Genomic DNA, 22408 nt, shown 5'->3' on the forward strand with positions numbered 1-22408 from the left:
CAATGTGTGCTTCAGGATATGACTACCAGCTTTTTATCCTGTTCTTCACTATATGATGTGCCAAGCAGGCTTTTGAAACTGGGATGTCAACATAGCAGATGGACACATTTTTTGGGGTAAGTGAGCTGGCTCTTTTTAACATTCTTTCAGAAGTATAGTTTTCATTTACTCACATTCAGGTGAGGTGAAGATGCAAATAAATCATTGCAGATGAATGCTGCAATATAATGCTGCAATATCCAAAAGAAGCAAAACAGCAAAAACGGATGATATAGCGCCCGTATTTACAGCTCCTGTAATGACTTGTGATCAGGGGCAGTTTCAGTCGATCTGTTTTTCCTCAGAAGAGGCAGCAAGAGTTGAGTTACTGTGTGAGTAATATGTTTTCTGCAAACAAATCATATAAAACCAGGATGACCGAAGTAAAATGTATCTTGATTTATGTATTTGTTTATTTTTTACATTTGGTTACTGGGAATGTCCGACTTGGACAAAGCCATGTTTCAGTGGAGGCCTGGAGAGAAAATCTCTAGCACTTAGATTAAAACATATTGCAAATATTTTATAGCAACACATCATATTAACTTTACTTCAGTAAAATACATTTTGATGTGAAAGTTACAGGAAATTATATAGTCAATTTGCAAAGCATATTATGATATAGCAGTGAATAACGTTAATAATAACACTGGTTATGCAAATAAATAGAAGTTGAAACTGATCTTGTAGGACATAAATTGGTTGTTTTAGTTGATATAATTATAGCAGGATAATAGCTGAGAACATTAAAAATAAAATATTATGAGGAATAGGTTACTTAATAGGTGAGAAATGAAGGTTCATCTTGGGAGGTACAAGAACATACCAAGATTTAGTACATATTACATAGCTGTCAACAATCAGGGGCAAATCTCAACAGAATCGGGTTCAAATCCAGAAATAATCAAGGACAATAAGGGACCCTTTTAGAATATTAGTACTCTTAACTTGAGACATTGACAGAATAAGAGAATGTAAACTAATATACATTTTTTGAAGTAAAAGAAGTCTATAACTCTAATTATTAGCATTATTTAATAAAGGTAATTCATCACTGTTTCTCCAAAAGTGACCACTTTTGGGAGGGATTAAGAGGGACAGAGCTAAAAATGAGTCCAAATCATGGAAGTTCCTTTAAATCAGGGACAGTTGAGAGGTATGATATGTTATCCAAACTGAAATTTGAAGGATTTTAAGTGATATGTTTGCTTTAGAGGGATGGGGGAGTGAATTCTTGAGTTTTGAGATATAATTTGAGTACAGTAAGTCCCCCATTGCATTGTTTGATTTGGCTATATTAAGTTGGTGCTTGTGTGCTGATCACAGAGTTGTGTTTGGGGAGTTATATGAGATCATAACTGACAAACATGGGCAATTTCCTAGTCTGCAGATAGGGTTATGTCAGGTTAAGGCTATGAAGTGTTGTGTTCTGTGTGGTAGATCTGATGCAAATTTGACCAAATTTCTTAATACATTCTTTCAGGTTAGATCTTTGGTGAGAACTGGTGAAGCATACAGGAGTATAGGGAGAATGTAGTTTTCTGCAGTCTGCTTGTGTGCACTGTTATGTAAGCTTTAAGCATACAGTAGTGTAGAGATAAGGTATTTTTCTGCAATGTGCTTATGTGTGCTGTTAGGTAAGGTTTGAGCATGTATAGACAGCCTAGTTTTTAGTAAGTTTTCTTAAAGAGTAAGCTTATTTCATAGTCTAATTTTAAGTTTTCATCTGTTATTACTCCTAGAAGTTTAGTCAGGTTTGTGTGTTCTATTTTTGTTTTGTCAGCTTATGTAAAATATTGAAGGATAGTTTTTGCTTATTACATTGTTTGGGTGTAAATAGCATTACTTTACATTTTTTTTGAATTTAGAAATACTTGGTTACAGAACGGCCAGGTGTCAATAGAAGAGAAGGATGTTTGAGTAAAGTGATGGAGTTTGTTTAGGTTAGGGGCTGAGCACAGCAGATCAAGGTGGAGTCATCTGTGTACAGGACCACAGTGGCATGTGTTAGCTGAATGAAGGTCATCAATAAATATATTAAATAAAAGAATCCTAAGCTAGAGCCTTATGGCACTCCTACAGTTACAGGGTGGGAGGATGAAATATCATTTCGCTATTTAGCAGCCTGTAATTTATTCCTTGGGTAACTTTGGAACCAGGTAAGAGGTGAGTTAGCAAGATCTAGAGAGAACAGTTTCTGCAGGCGTTTTTGATGTGATACCATGTCTAAGTGAGTTTATGGTATTAGTAAAATTAAAGAGGGTGTTAGAAGGACTATGATGAGGGGAAAGTCTTTACTGGATTTTGAATAGGAGGTTATTTTCAGTGACAGACTTATTTATTACAATTTATTTTACATTTGTTAACTGGGAAAGTCTGACTGGACACAGATCCTTTTTCACTGGAGGCCCAGGGAGAAAAGCTCCACATTCAAGATAGAAGTACCAGATACAAATACATTTCCAATTACAAATATAAGAAAAATATAGAATGTGAAATTTAAAACTTAAAACATAAAATGTATGCATGTACAGGTGATACAGTATATACAAAAATGCTAATTATAAGTTGCATAATCTGTGGTCTATTGTAACCCATAGCTTATATAGACATTTGAAGTGAGTGTGATACAAGACCTGTTGTGGTGTTAAGTGTTGGCTCTATGGCTCTAGGTACGAGAGTCACTGTACACTTAGAGTTCATAGTCTTGTTCATGTATAAAATCAGAGTCTTAGAAGACTGACGTTAATAATTTGGTAGTATAACTCATATGTGTTTAGAAGTCTTTAGAAATTGAGGGTTAATTAACCAGGGCTGGAGCAGGAGCATAGCCATGTGTCTGCCAGATTAGTTTTTAGCAAATGTTTAAACTTTGTTAAGGTGAGGGGCAGGGTGTTCCATTTTTTAAATATGAAGTTGGAGAAGAGAGAATCACCAGTTGTGTTGTTGGCTTTAGTAACTTGTAATAGTAATCTGTTACTAGAGCAGAGTGTTCTATTATTTGAGTGTGGAAGTATCAAATTTTGGAGGGTGGGGGTTGTTGAAGGATTTTGTGAGCAAAAATCAAATGGTTAAAGAGGAGGAGGTGGAGAAGTTCAAGCCAATTAAGCTGTTTAAGAGGTGAACAATGATTTGTCCTGAACAGAGAGTCCTTGGCAAACCTGGCTATTTTATTGTAGCAGGAATCAAGTTTGGCCCTTTCATTTTTCTCAAGTTTGTGAGTACTGGGAAGGCATATAGGAATGTACATATTGCCTGTTTAGTGAAGAATTGTTTATTTCTATATAGAATACCCAGTTTCTTGTGCACTTTCTTTATGGTCTGGGAGATATGGACGTCAAATTTCAAATTACAGTCAATTTTGACCCCTAGAAGGTGTGCGAGTAACAGGAGTAAATTTATTTTTGGACATAATATTGAAGGAGGAGTTAGATGCGGTAGATTTTGTTGGGTTATACATTAGATGTTTTGTTAGGGTTTAGAATTAGCTTGGAGTTAGTAAGCCATGTTTCAACTGAGAGAAAGAAATTTTGTGTAATAGAATGGAGCTGCTGTAGGCAGGAGGCAGAACAGATTAAAGTAGAGTCGTCTGCATATTGAATAATGGTAGAGTGAAGAGAGGAAGAATGTAGATTGTTAGTAGAAAGTGAGAAGAGTACGGGTGCTAGAATGGAGCCTTGGGAACACCTATTGTAACAAGAAGCAGAGGGGAGAGGTCGTTTTGCCATTTGACAGCCTGCTGGTGACCTGGTAAATAGCTCTGTAACCAAATGTTAACGGGTTGACTGATACTGAATGCAGAGAGAGTTTTGATAAGTTTTCTTTGTGTGACTATGTCAAATGCTTTGGAAACGTCGAGAAAGAAAGCAGACGCAAACTTCCCGTTGTTTCTGTGGTATTTATTGTCTTGGTGATGGACATTAAGGCAGTAGTAGTGCTATGGAAGGGACAAAAGCCATGCTGGGTATTTGACAAATATTTGTGTGTATAAATGATCCATAATTTGTTTATAGTTTCATAGTTTCATAGTTTAGTACTAGGCTATCTGCCCTGGGGCATTTGTAAGCCTAGCCATAGTGATGTGTCTTTCGCCACCCCATGAAATGGTACAAAAATGCACAGAATAGATTTAGAATACTGTGCCTCTGTCTAGTAGTGACACAGTGAAGGTCCCCTTATATAATAGAATTAGTTTACTGTGCCCCTGTCTAGTAGTGACACAGATGTGACCCCTGGGGTAAACTTACGATCTCCCATCCACTCAACAAGATTTCTCTTGAAGAGAGTCAGTGAGGGGCTCTGCCTAACATGAACTGGGATCTTGTTCCAGAGCATGGGAAGCCTCTGGGTTATGAATCTATCCCTCCAGCATGTCCTATTCATACTTGTGCTGAGGTTTAAGTCTTTAGCTCTCGTGGTCCTGATGGATTTAGATTTTTTGAGGTGGAGCATGTCCATCAGTTCCTGATTGGACATGGCCTTGTACGTCAGGCAGAGATCACCTCTGAGCAGGCGGTATGCTACTGAATAGAGCTGGAGTTTCTTTAGTCTGGCAGAATAAGACATATGTTGGAGACCCTTGATCCTCTTGGTGAGGTACTTTTGTGGTCTCTCCAGCTGTTGCAAATGCCGGGTGAGGTACATACAAAATGGGGCATTGTACTCAATCATGGGTCTGATGAGGGAGGAGTATAGGGGTACAATGACATCCTTGGATCTGGATGTGAATCCCTTCATGATAAGGTGTGCAAGGTAGAATGTTTTTCTAACCACTTTGGCAATGTGGGTGTCAAATGAGAGGTCGCTGTCGACTTGGGTCCCTAGGTCTCTGATTACTTTTTCCGTACTCAGTGGGTTGCTGTCTATGTGATAATTTGTGGGTACTTAGTTTTTCCCAAAGGGGATGACTATACATTTTTTGGCATTTAGTTTAAGGCCATGACTCCGGCACCAGTTGTCCTTTTCTGTGAGGCCTTTTTGTAGGATGTATGTGTCCGCTGGTGTAACGACTATGGCGCCTAGTTTGCAGTCATCTGCGAACTTTGTCAGCCACAACCCTCCCATGTTTGCTTTAACATCTGAGAAATAAATGCCGAACAAGAGGGGTCCCAGGACAGATCCCTGTGGGACACCACTTGTGACTGGCTTTGAGTCTGACATTGCTCCAGCGATTTTAACTTTATGGGTTCTGTCCTTTAGCCAGTTTGCAACCCATCTAGTGACATAAGGGTTTACGTTTAAGCTGTTGAGCTTATCTATGATGCCTGAGTGGGGTACTGTGTCGAAGGCCTTAGCCAAGTCCAGGTAGGCTGTATGGACTGCTTTGCCCTCATCAGTGGCTCTTGTGACTGTTTCGAAAAAGTCAACCAGGTTCAAAAGGCAGGATCTGCCCTTTACAAAGCCGAACTGGGTGGGGTCAAGTGTCTGTAGGTCCTCAATGTCTCTCTTTATGAGTTCCATAATGATTCTTTCCATAGCTTTGCAGACCAGGCTGGTTAAGCTTATGGGGCAGTAGTTCCCAGGGTTTGTAGAGGTACCCCCTTTGTGGAGTGGGACCACTGTTGCTGTACGCCAGTGTTCAGGTACATATCATGTAGTAAGGCTAAGGTTAAATAGCATTTTTATGTGTGGGTTTAGCTCCTCTTGGAGTTCACGTAGCACGCAACCCGGGATACCGTCAGGTCCCATTGATGCTGTGTTTTTAGCTTTGTTGAGGGCGGCTCTCACTTGGACATCTGAGATGACAGGGAGATTACATTCAGCTGGGATAAGTATTTCTTCTTTTGGGGGTGAGGGAGGGAGAAATTTGCACTGAACCTGTCAGCCAGAATGTTGGCAATATCTGTGGGTTCAGTGTATTTTTTTGTTGTTGTGAACTAACTCTGAGCATATCTGAGGGTTTCTGCCCAGGTTTCTAACATAGCTGAAGAAGGCTTTGTGGTTATCTTTAGTGTCCTTAGCGATTTTTCTCTCAAAGTTGGCCTTGGATGTTTTTATGAGAGAACGTAGTTTTCTGCTAGTGTTGATCAGAGATGTCTTCCCTTTATGGGATTTTGCTCTGTCATGCAGTAGCTTCCTTCTTTTGTTATACAATTTGTTAATGGCTGAGGTCCACCAGACAGGACGCTTGCCTTTGATGGAGAGGGACTTGGATTTATTTGGGATTGCATGATCCATGCATTCTTGGAGATGTCCATAGAAAGCATTTGTGAAGGATTCGGCATTGTGGGATGTGGTATCCACTGGCCCAGTGGGCTTAATGGATACCATCTCAGTCTTAAGAAGAGTGAAGTCTGCTTTTGAGAAGTTTTTCACTGTGGTCTTTTGTGCTGGGGGTGGAGGTGGGATATGTATATCCAGGGTGATTAGTTTGTGGTCAGATCTCACTAGTGAGGGGTATACCTCCGGTGTGGAGCATTTTGTCCCCATGTTTGTGATGATCAGGTCTAGTATATTATCTCCCCTAGTGGGAGAGGTGACTAATTGTTCCAGTGCATTTGAATTTATGAATTCCAGGAACCTTTGGGCTAGGGTGTTAGGGGTAGAATAATGTACCCAATCTATGTTTGGGTAGTTGAAGTCTCCCAGTATGATGGTATTTTGTGATACATTCATATCCTCCAATGTCTTCAGGAAGGCTGAGTGGGGTTCCTGAGATTGGGAGGGTGGTCTGTAACATGCTACCAGTTGTATAGCAGTTTTGCCTATGGTTAGTTGCACCTGTATGGTCTCTGATGCTTCATGTATTGCTACTGACCTGAGTGCGTGTGTTATGTGGCGGATCCTAGCTCCCGATAGGTAGCTCACAGTCACCCTCTCCTTGTTCAGCCTGGTAAGCGGGACATCAGTGTGTGTGACTATAGAGTCACCTATTACTAGTGTATCAGGCATGGTGTTTGGCCTTAAGGGCTGTGATTGATTGACACACTGATTTATTGAAGTATGTGTTGCATGTGTTCTGTTTTGAGGTGGTGGATTTTTGGATGTCTGCTTTGGGAGCCTCTGTTCTTTTGGTAAGTTTTTTATTAGAGCCTCCGAGTATGTCTTTGTGTTTTATGTGTTTGGTTTGCAGTTGTGGTAGGTCTATGTGGGACTGGGTTTGTTGTGTGTGTGGTTACCATCTCCTCCTGTCTGGTCATGCCAGCCCTGAGTTGAGAGAGTTCAGCCTCCAGTTTGGCTATATAGTTGCATCTCTCACATGTATTTGTGTTTGTTGGGAGGAGGAGAGGGTTGTCTGTGTACATGAGACAATTGTATCATTGTCTCAAGATTCCCAGATTAACCAGCTGAACTGGAGAGGACGCTAGTAATCTACCACTCGACAAGCTAGAACAGTATAAGGGAGTGCTGTGCCTTTAAGGGAAGTGGATATTCACAGGAGTGGTAGGTGGATGTAGTGCTTACTTAGTACGAAAGTGCTTACTTAGTAGAGAAGTTTTGAGAACAAGTGCTAGGCTTATAATATAGCGAGTAGTCTGATTATGAATGCATCTTTCTAGTATTTTGGATAGAGGGGATAGTATGGCTGTTGGATGATAGCTAGTCAGTTCTGTAGAATTACTGCCTTAGTAAAGGAGTATTATGTGGGAGATTTTCCAAATTTCTGGGACTTTATTTTCAGACATGGATCTGTTGATAAGGAGGGATACTGTAGACTGTTGAGTCAGCAGCAATTTGTAGAAATTCTGCTGGGAGTTTGTCTGTGGCTAGGGTTCAGTTTTAGTTTTTAAAGCAGTTTCTTTATGCTATTTATGCAGACCGGTTGGAAAGTGGTTCAGTGGAGGAGGGGGAGTTTTGAAGATTAGATAAGGCAAGTATGGTATCAGAGAAATATTTGTTGAATTGGGTAGCTATCTTTTCAGTGGTGTTATTAGTTGATGGGGTCGGTGTGGTTGATTTTCCTGGAAGAAGAATATTATTAATGGCTTTTGAGGATTTTTTTGGTGCTTCATTTGTATATGATGGTAGTAATTAATTTTTTATTGTTTAATGCATTTTTAGCTCTGTTCCAAAGCTCTAAGTATGATTGTCTTGATACTAGGGACCTAGCAGCATGCCAGTGGTTCCAGGCTTTTCTCTAATTATTAGTAGTGACCTAGTCTCTTTAGTCAGCCAAAAAGCAGACATTTTTGGTACTAATGTTTCTGGGAGGTGCGTGTATGATCAGGATATCTAAAAATGTAGTGTTAAAGAATTGAACTGCTTCATCTAGGGGGAGTAGCTTTAGTGGTGTCCAGTTACAGGTTTGTAGTACTGATAAGAAATTTGTGATGTTAAAATGTTTTTTGCTTCCAATTAAATGGTGTGCAGTATGTTTGCTATGATAAAACCTATTTCTTATTAAATAGGTAGGCCGATGGTCGTTCATGCTGCCAGGGAGGCAGCCCCAGACTATTAGGAGAGGGTAGGTCTGTTTGTTAGTATCTAGTCCAGGGTAGATTCCTTTTTGGTTACCTTTACCTATTCTTGTGAGGGATTGGATGACCTGAGTAAATCAATAAAGGCTGATAAAATGTGTTGGGTTTTAAGAGGAGCAGGACAGCCAATCAGTATTCAAGTCACCCATGATAGTAGTTTCATGTGGCATTGAGTTGGCGGTCCAGTGCAGTATATTTTCCAGGGTAGCTACACCTGGAGAATATAACATCGAAATATGTTAATGAGTTTCTTGGAGTTAATTTCTAGTTTGGAGAATAATATTTCTGTGTTGTTGAGGTTGGGAATGGTTAGATCACAGTCTTTTAGATTCAGGTTGTTTTTAAATATAATTGCTACCCCACCTCCTTTTTTTCTATTCTGTCTTTGTGCAGGATATTGTATCCAGGAGGAAGAATCTCATTGTTACTGTTGATTGGTTTTAACCAGGTCTCATTTAGTACGACATTATCAGGTGGGTACAGTGAGAGATTGGCATGTAGTTCATGGACCTTATTTAATATGCTTCTGACATTAATGTTAAGAACTAGCAGGTTTGAGTTACTGTAATGGGTTAATAAGTTAGTAAAAAGAAGTAATGTAATTGGATTGGAATTGTGCTGATGTACTGCATTGGGTCCTGGCTTGGGTGGATGTCCTTGGAGAGTTGTAACAGAGCATTTAGGTGTAAGCAGGAGTTTTTGAAGTTTCAGTAAGAGTTTGGTGTGTTTAAGAGAGGTATGAGTTTTTGGAGTCAGTGGGTAGATTTTGACAGGAAGATAGTCAATGCAGGAGGTGTAGAGATTGGGAGCGAGAGTAGTATTGTTAGGTGTTAGGTTATGGGGGTGTGATGTGGTATGTAGGGGAGGTGCAATTTGATTGTGCAGTTTAATATGATAGGAGGTAAGGTAAGAGCAGCATATTAGTAGTGTAGTGGTGAGACTGTGGAGGCTGAGTATCTGCATGAGGTGATCTGGTGTTGGGTGTGAATGGTGTAGGGAAGAGGAGCAGAGTGACCCTGAGTGTTGCAAGGGTGAACGGAGTGGGTAGAAGCAGGTTCCTGGATGAGCAAGGTAAAAAATTAAACTATCAGTGATAGCTGAGTGATTACTTTACTTCTAGCTAGTTAGTGAAGATTGGGGGGATAGTGAGTTAAATAGAATGGTAAGTTGACAGTGGAGGAAGGGGAAACTACATAGAGTGAAGCGGAAGTCTTGTGAGAGGCTGTCCCAATGCATGTGCATGCTCCTCCAGCTTTTAAAATGAATATAGCCAAGTCCACAAGACTTTATAATAACCAAAAGATTGATATTTATTGAAAATCTGGTAAGAGGCCAGATTTCTGTGATGCCAGTGACCTACTTTGTTAACTGGTAGTTCTTTTGCCTGGCAGATAGACGCAGGTTCCACATTTGCATGGGTGGTTAATGACTTAATTTGCAAGCCCAGTTGGGGGAGGAAAACAGTCCTGATAGTTTCTAGCTGCAGGGAACAAGGAAAAGGGATATGTTTTGTTAGAGGATGGAATAGCAACTATTAAGGGTTAACTCAGATTGTGAATGTAGAGAGAATGTTATTAGAGTGTCAGGGAAGGATAGAGAGCAGAGAGAGAAGAATAATTAATGGAAGAGGAGGACTGGAGTCTTTATGTGAGATGCAGGGTATTAGAAAGTGGTAGGCCGAAACGGACAGTAGTTAGGTTTTACATTCAATTACTCAACAAATACAAATTCAACATGCTGTCTAATTCATACAGTTTCCACTACCACACGTGATAATATAAAAAGAACAAAAAGCAACACAGAAAGTCCTAAGAAATGAGGTGCAAATAAAAAGCTCAGAGCAGTTATATGAATTACTTTCACCAAAACAGTGATCAGTACATACAGCTGATCACTTTTTAATCACAGCAGAAACACATTAAAACACTTTGAAATCAGTGAATTAGTAAATCCACAATGAAATCAGAGAAGTAATGATTCCCAAATAGCAAAAAAACTATTTGCAGATACTATCTCATAGTCAGGACACCACTAGTTAAATGTTTCAAGATGAGTCACAGAAAGTAAACAGATCTGTCTGTAAGAATGGAGACTGGATATGCAATGTCATTGGCTGACATTTTTAGGTATTCTGCAGGCAGACTGTCTGGGATAAGGGTTGTTGGCTTTAGTTTGTGTCTTAATGAAGGTGGTGGGTACATGTTGGAACATGAGCTTGTTTTTGTTGGTGGAATCAGGTAGTGTTACTTGAAGGGATAAGGCAGGGCTCTTGTGACTGATTGGTGAATGTATGGTTTCAATGAAGAGGTTATTAAATGTGTTTGCTATGGTATCAACTTGGTTATTTATGGAATGGGTAAGTTGTGAGGAATGGTCAGGGTTTAATAGTTGGTTTATTGATATCCAGAATATTTGGGGGCTATTTTGATTGGGTGTTTGGAATTTAGAGTAGTAATTTGTCTGTTTTGATCTTATGTACAGATGGGTTTCTAAGTTGTGTATAGCTTTGTAGATTAATTAGGGGTTTGTTTTGTGCCATTTTTTTTCCCGGCTATGTCTCTTTGAATCATTATTTTTGGTATGTTTTGTTGGCCAGAGAGCAGGGTTACATTTTACTGTTTTTGTTCCAAGTACCACTTCATCTAGGGATAGTATTTTTAACATATTCAGTTGTATGCTTTTAAGTTATTTATGAATTCATCTGTCTGGAATGATGCTAATTTATGAAATTGTTTGTACTGGTCTTGTTTTTGTAGATAACTGTGTTTTCCTATAACAAATGTGGGAAGATGGTCACTTAGTGAGTCTGGAAGAGTGGTAATATTGATGAGGCAGAGAAATTATTTTTAATAGTTGATGCTGAAGTCTCCTAGATAATGGTTTCTTGAGGAATGTTTAAATATACTCAACAAATGAGGTCTTCTGCAATGTTAATATCGTTGCCTGTAGGGATATGTTACTGTGTTACGTATGAAACTTATGTTAAGTTTAAGGACGACAATGTGAATGTCTTCATTGTTGAATGGTGGAATAGAGCTTTGAAGGAGTAAGTGGTAGTGTACTTTAAATAGTATTGCAACCCCAGCAGGATTTCCTATCTGCTTTGAGGATGTTGTAACCAGAAGTGTAATTTCATTGCCTTTTACTTCATCTTTTATTCAGGTTTCTGTTATAGCAACTATGCCAGGAGACTGGTGGGCTATCCATGCATACACTTCTGTTACTTTGCTGCAGATACTTTGGATGAAATGATTTGGTTGGGGTGTATTGCTGGGGCAGTAGACAGGGCCTGGATTGGGGTGGATATCACCACTTTGAGACTGGATTATGTCTTTGTGATGGAGATTAGTCATTTATACCTAGTTTGTTTGCCAGTGGTGAGATGAGGGTTTTGGTATTTGAATTTAGAGAGTAGGACGAGTGATGTGTTGTATAAGCAAGGAGCTATGGTACAGTTCTAGAAGGTGTTCAGGGAGAAAGTGTACGTGACTGCGGGGTTTGTGTTTTGCAAATAAAGTTGTGTATAATATGAGGTTGTGTGCAACAGTAGTATTAGGGTCAGTGCAGTTAGCATGTGCACTTAAAACATTTTGAAAGCATGTAAAGGTTTGTAGTATTGTAGAAACAGAGAGAATATGTGTTTGGAAGAGGTGTGGATTATAAAAGTAGATATAGGTGAGATGGGTAAAGTGACTTTGTTCTTTGTTGTAAATGTAAGTGGGTGGGGTTTGGTGTCCATATGTTTGGATGTAATGGAGTAGGTGGGACTTTTAGGTAGGGAAGGGCAACAAAGCTGGGCACTGCAAAAACAAGGAAAGTCAAGGGTAAAAATATCAGTAAAATGGAGATGATTAGATAGTTAGGACTAAGCTTTGTTTTGCACCCTGTACTCTTTGTTATTGCGTCAGAGAAAATTGGGTATATTTAAAGGTATGGCACAGTGAATTTGGATGGCGGCTCATCTGGTGATGTAAATTCTGTTGCAGACTTTAGAGTAAACTTAATATAGTCTAATAAAAACCTACAGTATTCAATTCTAGTAGCTACCAGTCATTCAGGATGTTATAGCTGGATGCTGCAAGATGGCAAACCAATGTTTTAACAGCTTTTGGGAAGATCATTTCCAGATGGAAAGCTGATTCCTGCTTGATAGAGGAATACTGCAGCAGGAGATTTGCGCTGGATGAAAAGGGAAAATCGATACAGATATTAGAGAGAGTTAGATCAGCTGATTAGAGTGGAAAATAGCGAAAGACTGATAGAAAAAACACTTCTACTGGTAGAAGTTGGCCAGTTTATAGAAAAAGAGATTGAGGGCACAGCAGTAATCCCTGTATTTCTACAGTTATTGCTCCATGCAAAAATGACCAACCTTTACTGGATCCAGGCCATGAGAACAGAAAAGAACAGGTATCAAACAGTAAGCATTTGTTTAAAATAGTAGCAATGTATTTCAAGCTGTTTCCTGCTGTACTGTGATAGGGTTTTACTAGTTTAGAACATTCACACTAGTCCTGTTCAAATAATAGGGTCAGACCGATATGTCATCTTAGTCATAATCAGGTATAACTGTGTTGCTTTTTATAAATTAGGGCATTTACAGAGATTTTTACTTACATTTATAGCTGAAGTATGTCCCACATCACCACTGCTATGCACTAGGATAGCACTAGCATTTTAAACAATGATAACTGGGAGCTGAAGGGCAGTGGATATTGTAATAATAAATTAATTACCAACACAAGTTTAAAAATTAATTCAATCTAATGAGTATGCCGACAATTACTGTATCATCCCACACACCTTTGTCTGCTCTGAAACATTGTACTGCAGATGTGGCACATGTCAGTTACACAGCTTGGATTTTTTTTTATTCATCAGTTTCATATAGAGATTTCAAGGACAAACCTGCATCCGCACTGCCCTAGCATTGGCTGCTGTGAAATATATTAGTGTTTTGCTTGCTAATTGTCTGGTAGTATAGATGTTACAATATAAAATGTTTTATAGTTTTAGTTTAAAAGTTGGTGGCAGTGGTTATAATACAAGATGGTGACATGATATGCTTAGAGTTATCACTACGACTGCATAGTTAGAACACTACTGCTAGATTAAGGCAGAGGTAACAGTGTTCAGTTCAGGGCTGGTTATACTTAGTCGGTTTGATCAATACAATCTTGATTAGCAACAAATGAAGTACAATCAAGACTGCTTCAGTTTTTCATTGGTGTTATATTCCAGTAATGAGCCCTTATGAAAAAGTGAAAAGCAGTTATCCAAAGTGGGAGGAGTGGTGTCCCACCATATAACAGCACCACAGGTCAGTGTATTTAGTGGTGTCCCACCATATAACAGCACCACAGGTCAGTGTATTTAGTGGTGTCCCACCATGTAACAGCAACCTGGGTCAGTGTATATAGTGGTGTCCCACCTTATAACAGCATCCTGGATCAGTGCATTTAGTGGTGTCCAACCATATAACAGCACCCCAAGTCAGTGTATATAGTGGTGTCCCACCATATAACAGCTCCCTGGATCAGTGCATTTAGTGGTGTCCAACCATATAATAGCACCCCAAGTCGGTGTATATAGTGGTGTCCCACCTTATAACAGCATCCTGGATCAGTGCATTTAGTGGTGTCCAACCATATAATAGCACCCCAAGTCGGTGTATATAGTGGTGTCCCACCATATAACAGCACCCTGGGTCAGTGTATTTAGTGGTGTCCCACCATATAACAGCACCCTGGGTCAGTGTATTTAGTGGTGTCCCACCATATAACAGCACCCTGGATCAGTGTATATAGTGGTGTCCCACCATATAACAGCTCCCTGGATCTGTGTATTTAGTGGTGTCCCACCATATAACAGCACCCTGGGTCAGTGTATTTAGTGGTGTCCCACCATATAACAGCACCCTGGATCAGTGTATTTAGTGGTGTCCCACCATATAACAGCACCCCAGGTCAGTGTATTTAGTGGTATTCCACCATATAACAGCACCCCAGGCCAGTGTATTTAAAATGGAGTTTACCCAGTAGCCAGTGTTCACTGAGAGAGTTCAGGGAAAGGGAGACTGCTGTATTCACAAACTACTTGTGTAAGAGTACCGCTGAGGTATTATGCCACTGAGAAGTAAATTGGCAAACGTTGCTGCACAAACTTTCTACTCAGTAAGTCAAAAGCTGTAGAGTTCCATTTCTTTGAAGATTGGTTGCATTTTACTTGAGTCTGTCTACTTTTCATCCAGGTCTCTGACAGTTCTACAGCAGTTTAGTCTCTTAACAGTCATTCAACATTCAAAACCCACAAGGGGTTGTATTTGTATTTGTTTTATTGTATTTGTTCTAACACTCAGTCCCTTCATAAGACTTTATTACAGTACAGTTTCTTGACATTGTTGTGTGCTGGCTTTGACATTTCTAGGTATTTTGGACTGCAATATTACTGTAAATTACTGTGCTTTTCTTAATATAAATGTATAAATGTGCATAATATATTTTAATGTACATGACCAGCAGCTCTGATTATATTTAAATTGTCACACACAATTTTTGTTCTCTGCTTCAATATTTACTTGTTCCTTATCACTAAAAGTGTATCTGTGTTTGTGTGTGTTCACTGTATTAATGATGGGAAATTTGTTTTTGTCTGCTTGTTCTCTCTCACTTAATATGTGAATATCATTCAGAGTGTGGGATATTGTTTTGTCTGATGCTTCCTTTGAGGGGCCTCTCCTATAAATGGGGCTGGTCCAGCTTGACAACCTAGCTACTAAAACAAAGAAATAAACCATTATTTATAACACTACTCTGTATGGTGCTTGTAACACAAAAAACAAGAGAAAATATGCTAGAGAAGCTCTGGAAAAATGTTGTCTGATGATAAACTCTTGCACTCTTACAGCATGGAACAACAGCCCTGGCAATAGCAAAACGTCTTGGTTATATCTCAGTTACGGATGTGCTACGCCTTGTCACTAAAGAGACCACCACTGTGGTGAGTGTCTTTTAAAAAAGCTTCACAATTATGTATTTTAGTCCTCAAAATGCTTGCAAAAAAGGTCATGTTTATATAATCTGGAGTAGTGAGAAATAAGACTTAAAATTGCTGAGTGAGTGTGCGTGCTTGTGACTGTCTGTTTTTTAAGGGAACCTACTATGACTGAGGAGTCACTTTTCACAGCACTAGGATGTGTTTTGAACATAATTTATTTTTCATTCAAAAGATAACACAAGAGTATGATATCATTATGATGTGAAAATATCCATAATTATCAAAAGTATATAGCCAAGTTCACAAAAAAATATAAGAAGGTTAGACTTTTTGTGAGAAATAAAAGTCTCAGTGCTTGGAAGTACTTTATACATGTTGCCCAATATTCACTCAGTACAAATTCAAATATATACAATACAATATTCAAATTAAGACTATTAAAAAAAGTACAATATTCAAAGTATAAATGGAGTGCAAGCAAGACTGCTCCAGTTTTTTGTTGGTGTTATATTTCAGTAATGAGTCCTTATGAAACAGTGAAAAGCAGATGTTAAGTTGTCTCTCTTGCCTTCGTTCTTGCTAGTTGGGATCCTCGGCTCTGACTCGGCCATCTTCTATAGCTCGAGGGCTGTTTACTGGCTCGAGGATACCCTTTATCCCATGATGCCTAGCGATAGCTACCCAGATCTCGTTTGCTGCTTCAGCTGCGAGGTGTCGTTTTTCTGGCTCAGGCTTGTATAAAGTTTCTTTATAGAACTTTTTTACTAAATAGGCCTTTTCCTAGGGATTTTTGTTAGTTGTTAGTCATATATTTGTTGTGTTTGTAACAGTGTATTTGTAGATACCTTTCTGTCCCCTTAGAACTCGTTTAATTTAGAGAGTTCTCCCCCTTCCCCCTTTTCTCCTTATTCCTGTCAGGTAAGCCGTTTAAGTTAGAGGCTTTCCTTCTATCTTCTTTATAGGCTAGCCATTTGAGTTAGAGGCTTTCCTATTTAAAAAAAAAAAAAAAAAAAAAAAAAAAAAACTTTAGCTTTAGTCTGTACTGTGTTTTTGTTTGGTAGCTATTGTAGTATTTTTTCTGTTACAGGATGTCCAAAGAATCCAAGGTGTGTGGGTTCAAGAAGTGTGACTCATGCTGTCAGAAAATGTCGCTGACAGATGGGCACACTTTTTGCGTCTATTGTTTAGGCGCTGTGCACCTGCAGAACTCTTGTTCTATCTGCCATGCATTTAGTCCAAGAGTTCTGCAGGAGCGTAAGAATAAGCTTATTCTTAGGGGCCTTTTAAAGCCCTAGGATTCACCGGCCAAGACTCAGCCTGTGAAATCCCCTAAACCTACTAAATCATCGGCTCCAAGTTCGGAGCCGTCTTTGGTTCAGTCCTTACCTGCTACTTTGGTTCCGACTGGAACCGATAAGAGTATCTCCCCGTCGGCTCCATCAGAAACTTCGGAGCCTTCGCGGAGTCACAAGAGGCTGAGGTCCCCTTCTCTGAAATCGATACATTCGGCTCCTCGGTCTCCCCTGCTGCAAAGCGAGCGCAGTCACAGATCTTCTCACTCCTATCGATCCTCTAGGCTCTCTGATCACGACGTGGAGAGAGTGGTCAGTAGGTTGCTAAAGTCACAGGCACTTGCAAAAATGTTGTCCAGCCCTCAACAGGTGTTGGCTCTGTCCACTTCTATCGATGTTCCTCCTCTGACTCCATTGAGCTCGGAGCTGGAGTTCATAGGGGTTCGAGTAGTGGAACCATTGGCACCGATAACTTTATCTCCTTCGGTTCCGTCATCGGCTCCGATTCCCTTGATGGTGCCATCTGTCGAGGGATCTGGGCACCGGGGCTCTATCGTTGGCTGTGAGGGGGTGAGTGGCATCGGACCCTTGTTCAACCCCGTTCTCTCTCTCGGAGCTTCGGCACAGGTGAGCTTGGCTCCTACATCAGCCTTGGAGCCATCTCCCTTGGTGCGGAGAAGGATTCTGATTTCCTCGGAACCGGAGTCTTCTCTGCATTGAGGCAGGGATGCCTTCGATGTCATGAGGAGTGTGCTGGCCGCTGAGTCAGCTCCACTATCGGCCCCACCGGCTCCATGCCCTGTTGTGCCTGTGCCATCCTCTGCTCCTCCTCCAGACCCCAAGCGTGGGGAACTGGCGCTTCAGGGCACCTCATTGGGTGTTTCCTCTTCTTCCGAGGCCACCCCTGAACATTCAGAGGAGCCCCCTCGTAAGAAGAAGTGCAAGAGGAAGCACATTTACTCCCCCGAGTCTGTCACTTCCGATACAGACTTAGATGATTTGGAAGGGTCCCCGAGATCCCCCTCTGAAGATGTTTCCTTTTCAGACATCCTCGAAATGCTTAAGCAGAGGGGAACTGGAATCCCTAGCCCCTACCGAGGATGAGTCTTTATTCCTGGATGCGTTCAGTTCCCGACCTTCCACCTCCTGGGTTTCTCCGCCTTTCTATCCACTTATGTCCGTAGTGGCTCGAAAGGCTTGGTCAGCCCTGGATACAGTGGAACTAACTCCGAGGAGACCTGGTAAGTTCATCACAGCACCCCATGATAAGCAGTTCCTTACCAAAGGTGTTCCTGTTGATGTCATGGTGGTAGCAGCAGCCACCTAAAAAGAGTTAGCGGAAGCCTCTTTGTCTGTCCATCCTCCTAACAAGGAGTCTAGGACCATGGGCAGATATGGGAAGTGAATGTTTGCTTCAGCGACCTTTTCTATGAGGTGACTGAACTACTTATGCCATTTTACCCGGCTTCAGAGGGATCTCCTTAAAGAGCGCGGAAATACCCTTCAAGATCCATCAGCTGAGGGGGCTCAAGCTAAAGTGGCTTCCCAGCTGGCGACCCTTAATTCTGTAGTCAACTCCTCCATGAGGCTCATCTCTTATGCAGTCGATGGTGCGAGCAGAGCCGCAGGCACGGGCGTGGCCCTTAGGAGACATGCATGGATGCGGCTGCGTAACTTTGCGGAACCCTTTAGAGCGTCATTCACCAACACTCCATTTGATGGTTCCTTTCTTTTTGGACCACAGGTGAAAGACACTTTGACTAGGTGTGAGCAAGAAGGCACGATTCTCTCTGCCGTGGGAGTCTGTTTTTCCACTCCTTCCAGACCATACCCCAAGGGTCAGAAGAGTGGTAAAATGTGGTTCCGAAAATCCCAGGGAGCCTCGCCTAACACATGTAGTCATTTTTCCTCCAGGAGCAGAGGAGGAAATAACAACAATAGACGCCGCCCTCATGGCAGAGGGGGTCAGCAGAACCAGGGCAACAGGGAATCCTTCTCTGAGAAGCCCTTTCAGCATCCCTGAAGGGTTGCCCGGCTGCCTACCTCTGGAGGCAGTCGGGGGAAGACTTTCACTGTACCCAAAAGCCTGGCTAAATTTAACACAAGACAGATGGGTACGGTCAGTTATATCCGGAGGTTACAAAATACCCTTCTCTCAACCCCCCTTACCATCGAGCAAATCCCTTCCAAATGTTCCATTCAATCTGAGGGACCAAGCAGTCATAGAAGTTTCAAGACTGCTAGGAAAAAAAGAGTCATCCAGGAAGTCCCAGCAGACCAACACGGATCCGGAACTTACTCAAGGTTCTTTTTGGTTCCAAAAAAGACAGGGGACTGGAGACCGATTCGGGATCTCAGCAAACTAAACAAGTCTGTTCAAAGAACAAAGTTTCAGATGGTCACGCTACAGGCTATTCTACCCTTTCTGGGACAGGACAATTGGATGTGCTCCATAGATCTTCAGGATGCAAACTACCACATCAAAATGGGCAGTCGCTCCAGGAGATTCCTTTGCTTCCAGCTGGGAGCCAGTCACTACTGGTTCAGAGCTCTGCCCTTTGGTCTCACCACAGCCCCCAGGGTGTTCACCAAATGTATGGCAGTGGTCACAGCTCACCTGAGACATCAAGGATTCCAGGTGTTTCCATATCTAGACGACTGGCTCCTCACTGCTACTACCAGGCGTCAACTTCTTCAAGCCAGGGACTACACAATCTGAATCTGCTCCCAGTTAGACATTACAATAAACTTCGAAAAATCTGCCTTGTTGCCCTGTCAATCTATCACCTACATAGGTGAAGACTTAGACACAAAGAACATGTCCGCAAGGCTACCGCTAGAAAGGGTGTCTACAATTTGTCAGCAAGTACAAATTTGTATATTTTAATGGTTCACTTTTGTATCAGGCAGGACAGTTTACATAGTTCCTACTACATTTTTTTTCTTTTTTCACTCTGTAAACACACAGTGTCAGGGTGGGTCTGAGTCTGACTTTTTTCTTTTGTGTTTCAAGTTTGAACATCAGATCATTTGCTGTTTTTCTTTTTGTATTGCAATGTCACTTGACTTAGCATTTTCAGGCATACTTTTTTATTTCACTGTTTCCATGTGCACAGAAAGCTGAAAAGGTTTTGGACAAATCAGTAATTACATTGTTTTCTTTTGCCACTGCTTTTCCTTATGAGGGTCAGCCAAAACCTTTGTAAAACTCCATCATTTCATTTTCATTCTCAGAAACTATCACTTTTGTTTGTTCTCTCTGCTTAAAGACAGTGCTGCCTAACGCATCTACTTCCTCAGTTAATACCCTGACTTTTCCTTGCAAAGCTATATAATGTTGAGAGAGAGGCTCATTTATTTTCCTTTGTTCTTGATTAACCATTTTTGCACAGGTATAATTCCTGTAACAAACACCATTTTCTTTACTAAAAAAAAATTATTCTTTCACGCTGTGAAGCCCAGCCGTCAGTATCTTTTTTTTTACAGGCATAGATTAGGCAGTGTATTCTTCTTAAGCAATAAACAGGCAATAATATCTGACCAGCCAGATAAATGCATTTGACCTATTCCTGTGTTTGGCCCTAACAAGTTTTTGGCGTTGAGCATTGGGGAGGAGGGGCAAAATAAAAAGGTTTAGTGACAATAAGTCGCACTAAGGAAATCTTTTAGTGTAGACCACATTAAATCATTGCCCTCCCCCGCTCCATCTTAGTAACGGTTGCTAACACTAACCCTACCCCTGCCTCTGCCTAGCCATGCAGCTTACCTTACAAAAGCTCTTTCCAGAATACAAATACTACACAAGACAGCTCAGATGCCACACACAATAAATCTATTCCCTTACCTTATTACCCTAACCCTAAAACACACACAGTTGCACACAAACTCTCAGCCTTGCTGCATACCTTTGCTGACCAATCCAGAAGAAGCCCAGATGCACAGTCATACAAAAAACCCTTCACTCAAATCTGACTGCAGTTCACTTACTTCACACAACTTAGTGTTGACCAAATAAACTATGACCTTATCTGTTTGTATCTATATGGGTTCATAAGTACATAGGAGATTACTAAACTAGTGGTCCTAGAGCCTTTATAAGCCAGGCCATGTTAATCCTGGGTTGTCCCAATTGTCCTTGGTTAGATGGATGTACTTTACAGATCAGCACTGACTACTCCAGTATATGAGGGCATGGTTGCCACCCCTGGAGTGAATTTGTGGTCACCCATCCATTTGTCAAGGTTGCACGTGAACAGGGTCATTGAGGAGCTCTGCTTCACATGAATTGAAAGTTTATTCCAGAGCAGTGACAATACCTGGGAGACATACCTGTCTCTCCAGCATATTCTGTTAATGTCACTGGCAAGATTGAGATCCCTAGATCAACTGACTCTAGTGTCATTTGATTTACAGATATGCAGTATTTCCATCAGGACAGGGTCAGAGACTGCCCTGTAGGCCAGGCACAAGTCACCTGTCCGTAGCCTATATAATAGAGTACAATGACAGGACTTTCAGTCTGTCCATGTAGTTCAGGGTTTGGAGGCCCTGTATCTTCTTAGTGAGAAGCCTGTGTGGTCTCTCCAGTTGCTGCAGGTGTCTGGTGAGATACATGCAGAAGGGAACATTGTACTCTTATTAATGGTCTGATTAGTAAAGTGGGATTATAAGATACTTAGACCTAGATGCAATGTCTTTACTTCCGAGATGTGCAATGTGGAAGGCTTTCCTTACCACCATGGAAATCTGGTGGTCAAAGTTCAGATTGCTGTCGAGTTCCCAAATCTTGCACCACTGGGTTTAAACTTAGAGGGGTGCTGTCAATATTGTAATTAATGGGGAATTCCACTTTGCCAGATGGGATAATAGTGCACTTTTTTGCATTTAGTTTTAGACTGTGACTTTGGCACCAGTCATTTGTTTGTGTTAGTCCCTCCTGTAATATGTTAACATCATTCAGGGGGAGACTGAAGGATTGCGCCTAGTTTACAATCATCACCAAACATAGTAAGGCATAGGCCATCTATTTAGCCTGGACCTCAAGAAATGGATTCCAAATAGTAAAGGGCCCAGTATAGATCCTTGTGGTATGCCACTGGTGACAGGTCTACTGGTAGAGGTGCTCTGTTGGTTAGCCAGTTTGCTACCCATCTAGTGATATAATGGTTAACACCTAGCTGGGAGAGGTTTCATTGTTACCCGAGTGAGGAATTGTGTCAAAGGCTATGGCTAGATTCAGGGAGGTGGTATGCACGGTCTTACCTTCATCCAGGGCTTTGGTGAATCTCTAAAAGAAGTCTACCAGGTTCAGTAAGCACAATCTACCCTTAACAAAGCCGAACTGGGTTGGGTCTAGAGTTTGAAGGTTGTCTATGTCCTTGTTGAAAAGGTCCATGATTATACCTTGCAGATGAGGCTGGTTAGACTTATGGGTCTGTAGTTCCCAGGGTTGATTGATACCCCCCATTTATGCAAGGGAATTACTGTTGCTGTTCATCATTCTGACAGTTCTCAGGCTATGGTTGAGGAGGACAGCAAGTGGGTCAGCTAGGTCCTGTTTTAAATTGCTTAGTAAGCAATCTGGTTTTTATCTGGTTCTACTGAAGCTGTGTTTTTGGCCATGGACAGTGCAGACATGACTTGATCTCTAGAGATACTAAGTAG

The 22408-nt window shown here is 41.0% G+C and overlaps 1 protein-coding gene across 3 annotated transcripts in view; it reads left to right on the plus strand.

The window, feature by feature from the left end:
* Positions 1-22408, plus strand: part of ANK1 (ankyrin 1) — a 1899552-nt gene that overhangs the window by 965580 nt on the left and 911564 nt on the right. For all 3 annotated transcript variants that reach the window (XM_044082993.1, XM_044082990.1, XM_044082992.1), the window contains exon 21: positions 15363-15455. In XM_044082993.1, coding sequence (XP_043938928.1) covers positions 15363-15455 — 93 coding nt within the window. The remainder of the gene's footprint in view (positions 1-15362; positions 15456-22408) is intronic.

The sequence above is a fragment of the Protopterus annectens genome, chromosome 9.part0 (genome assembly GCF_019279795.1).
Source record: "Protopterus annectens isolate FY-2018-M chromosome 9.part0, PAN1.0, whole genome shotgun sequence".
NCBI classification, from domain to species: Eukaryota; Metazoa; Chordata; order Ceratodontiformes; family Protopteridae; genus Protopterus; species Protopterus annectens.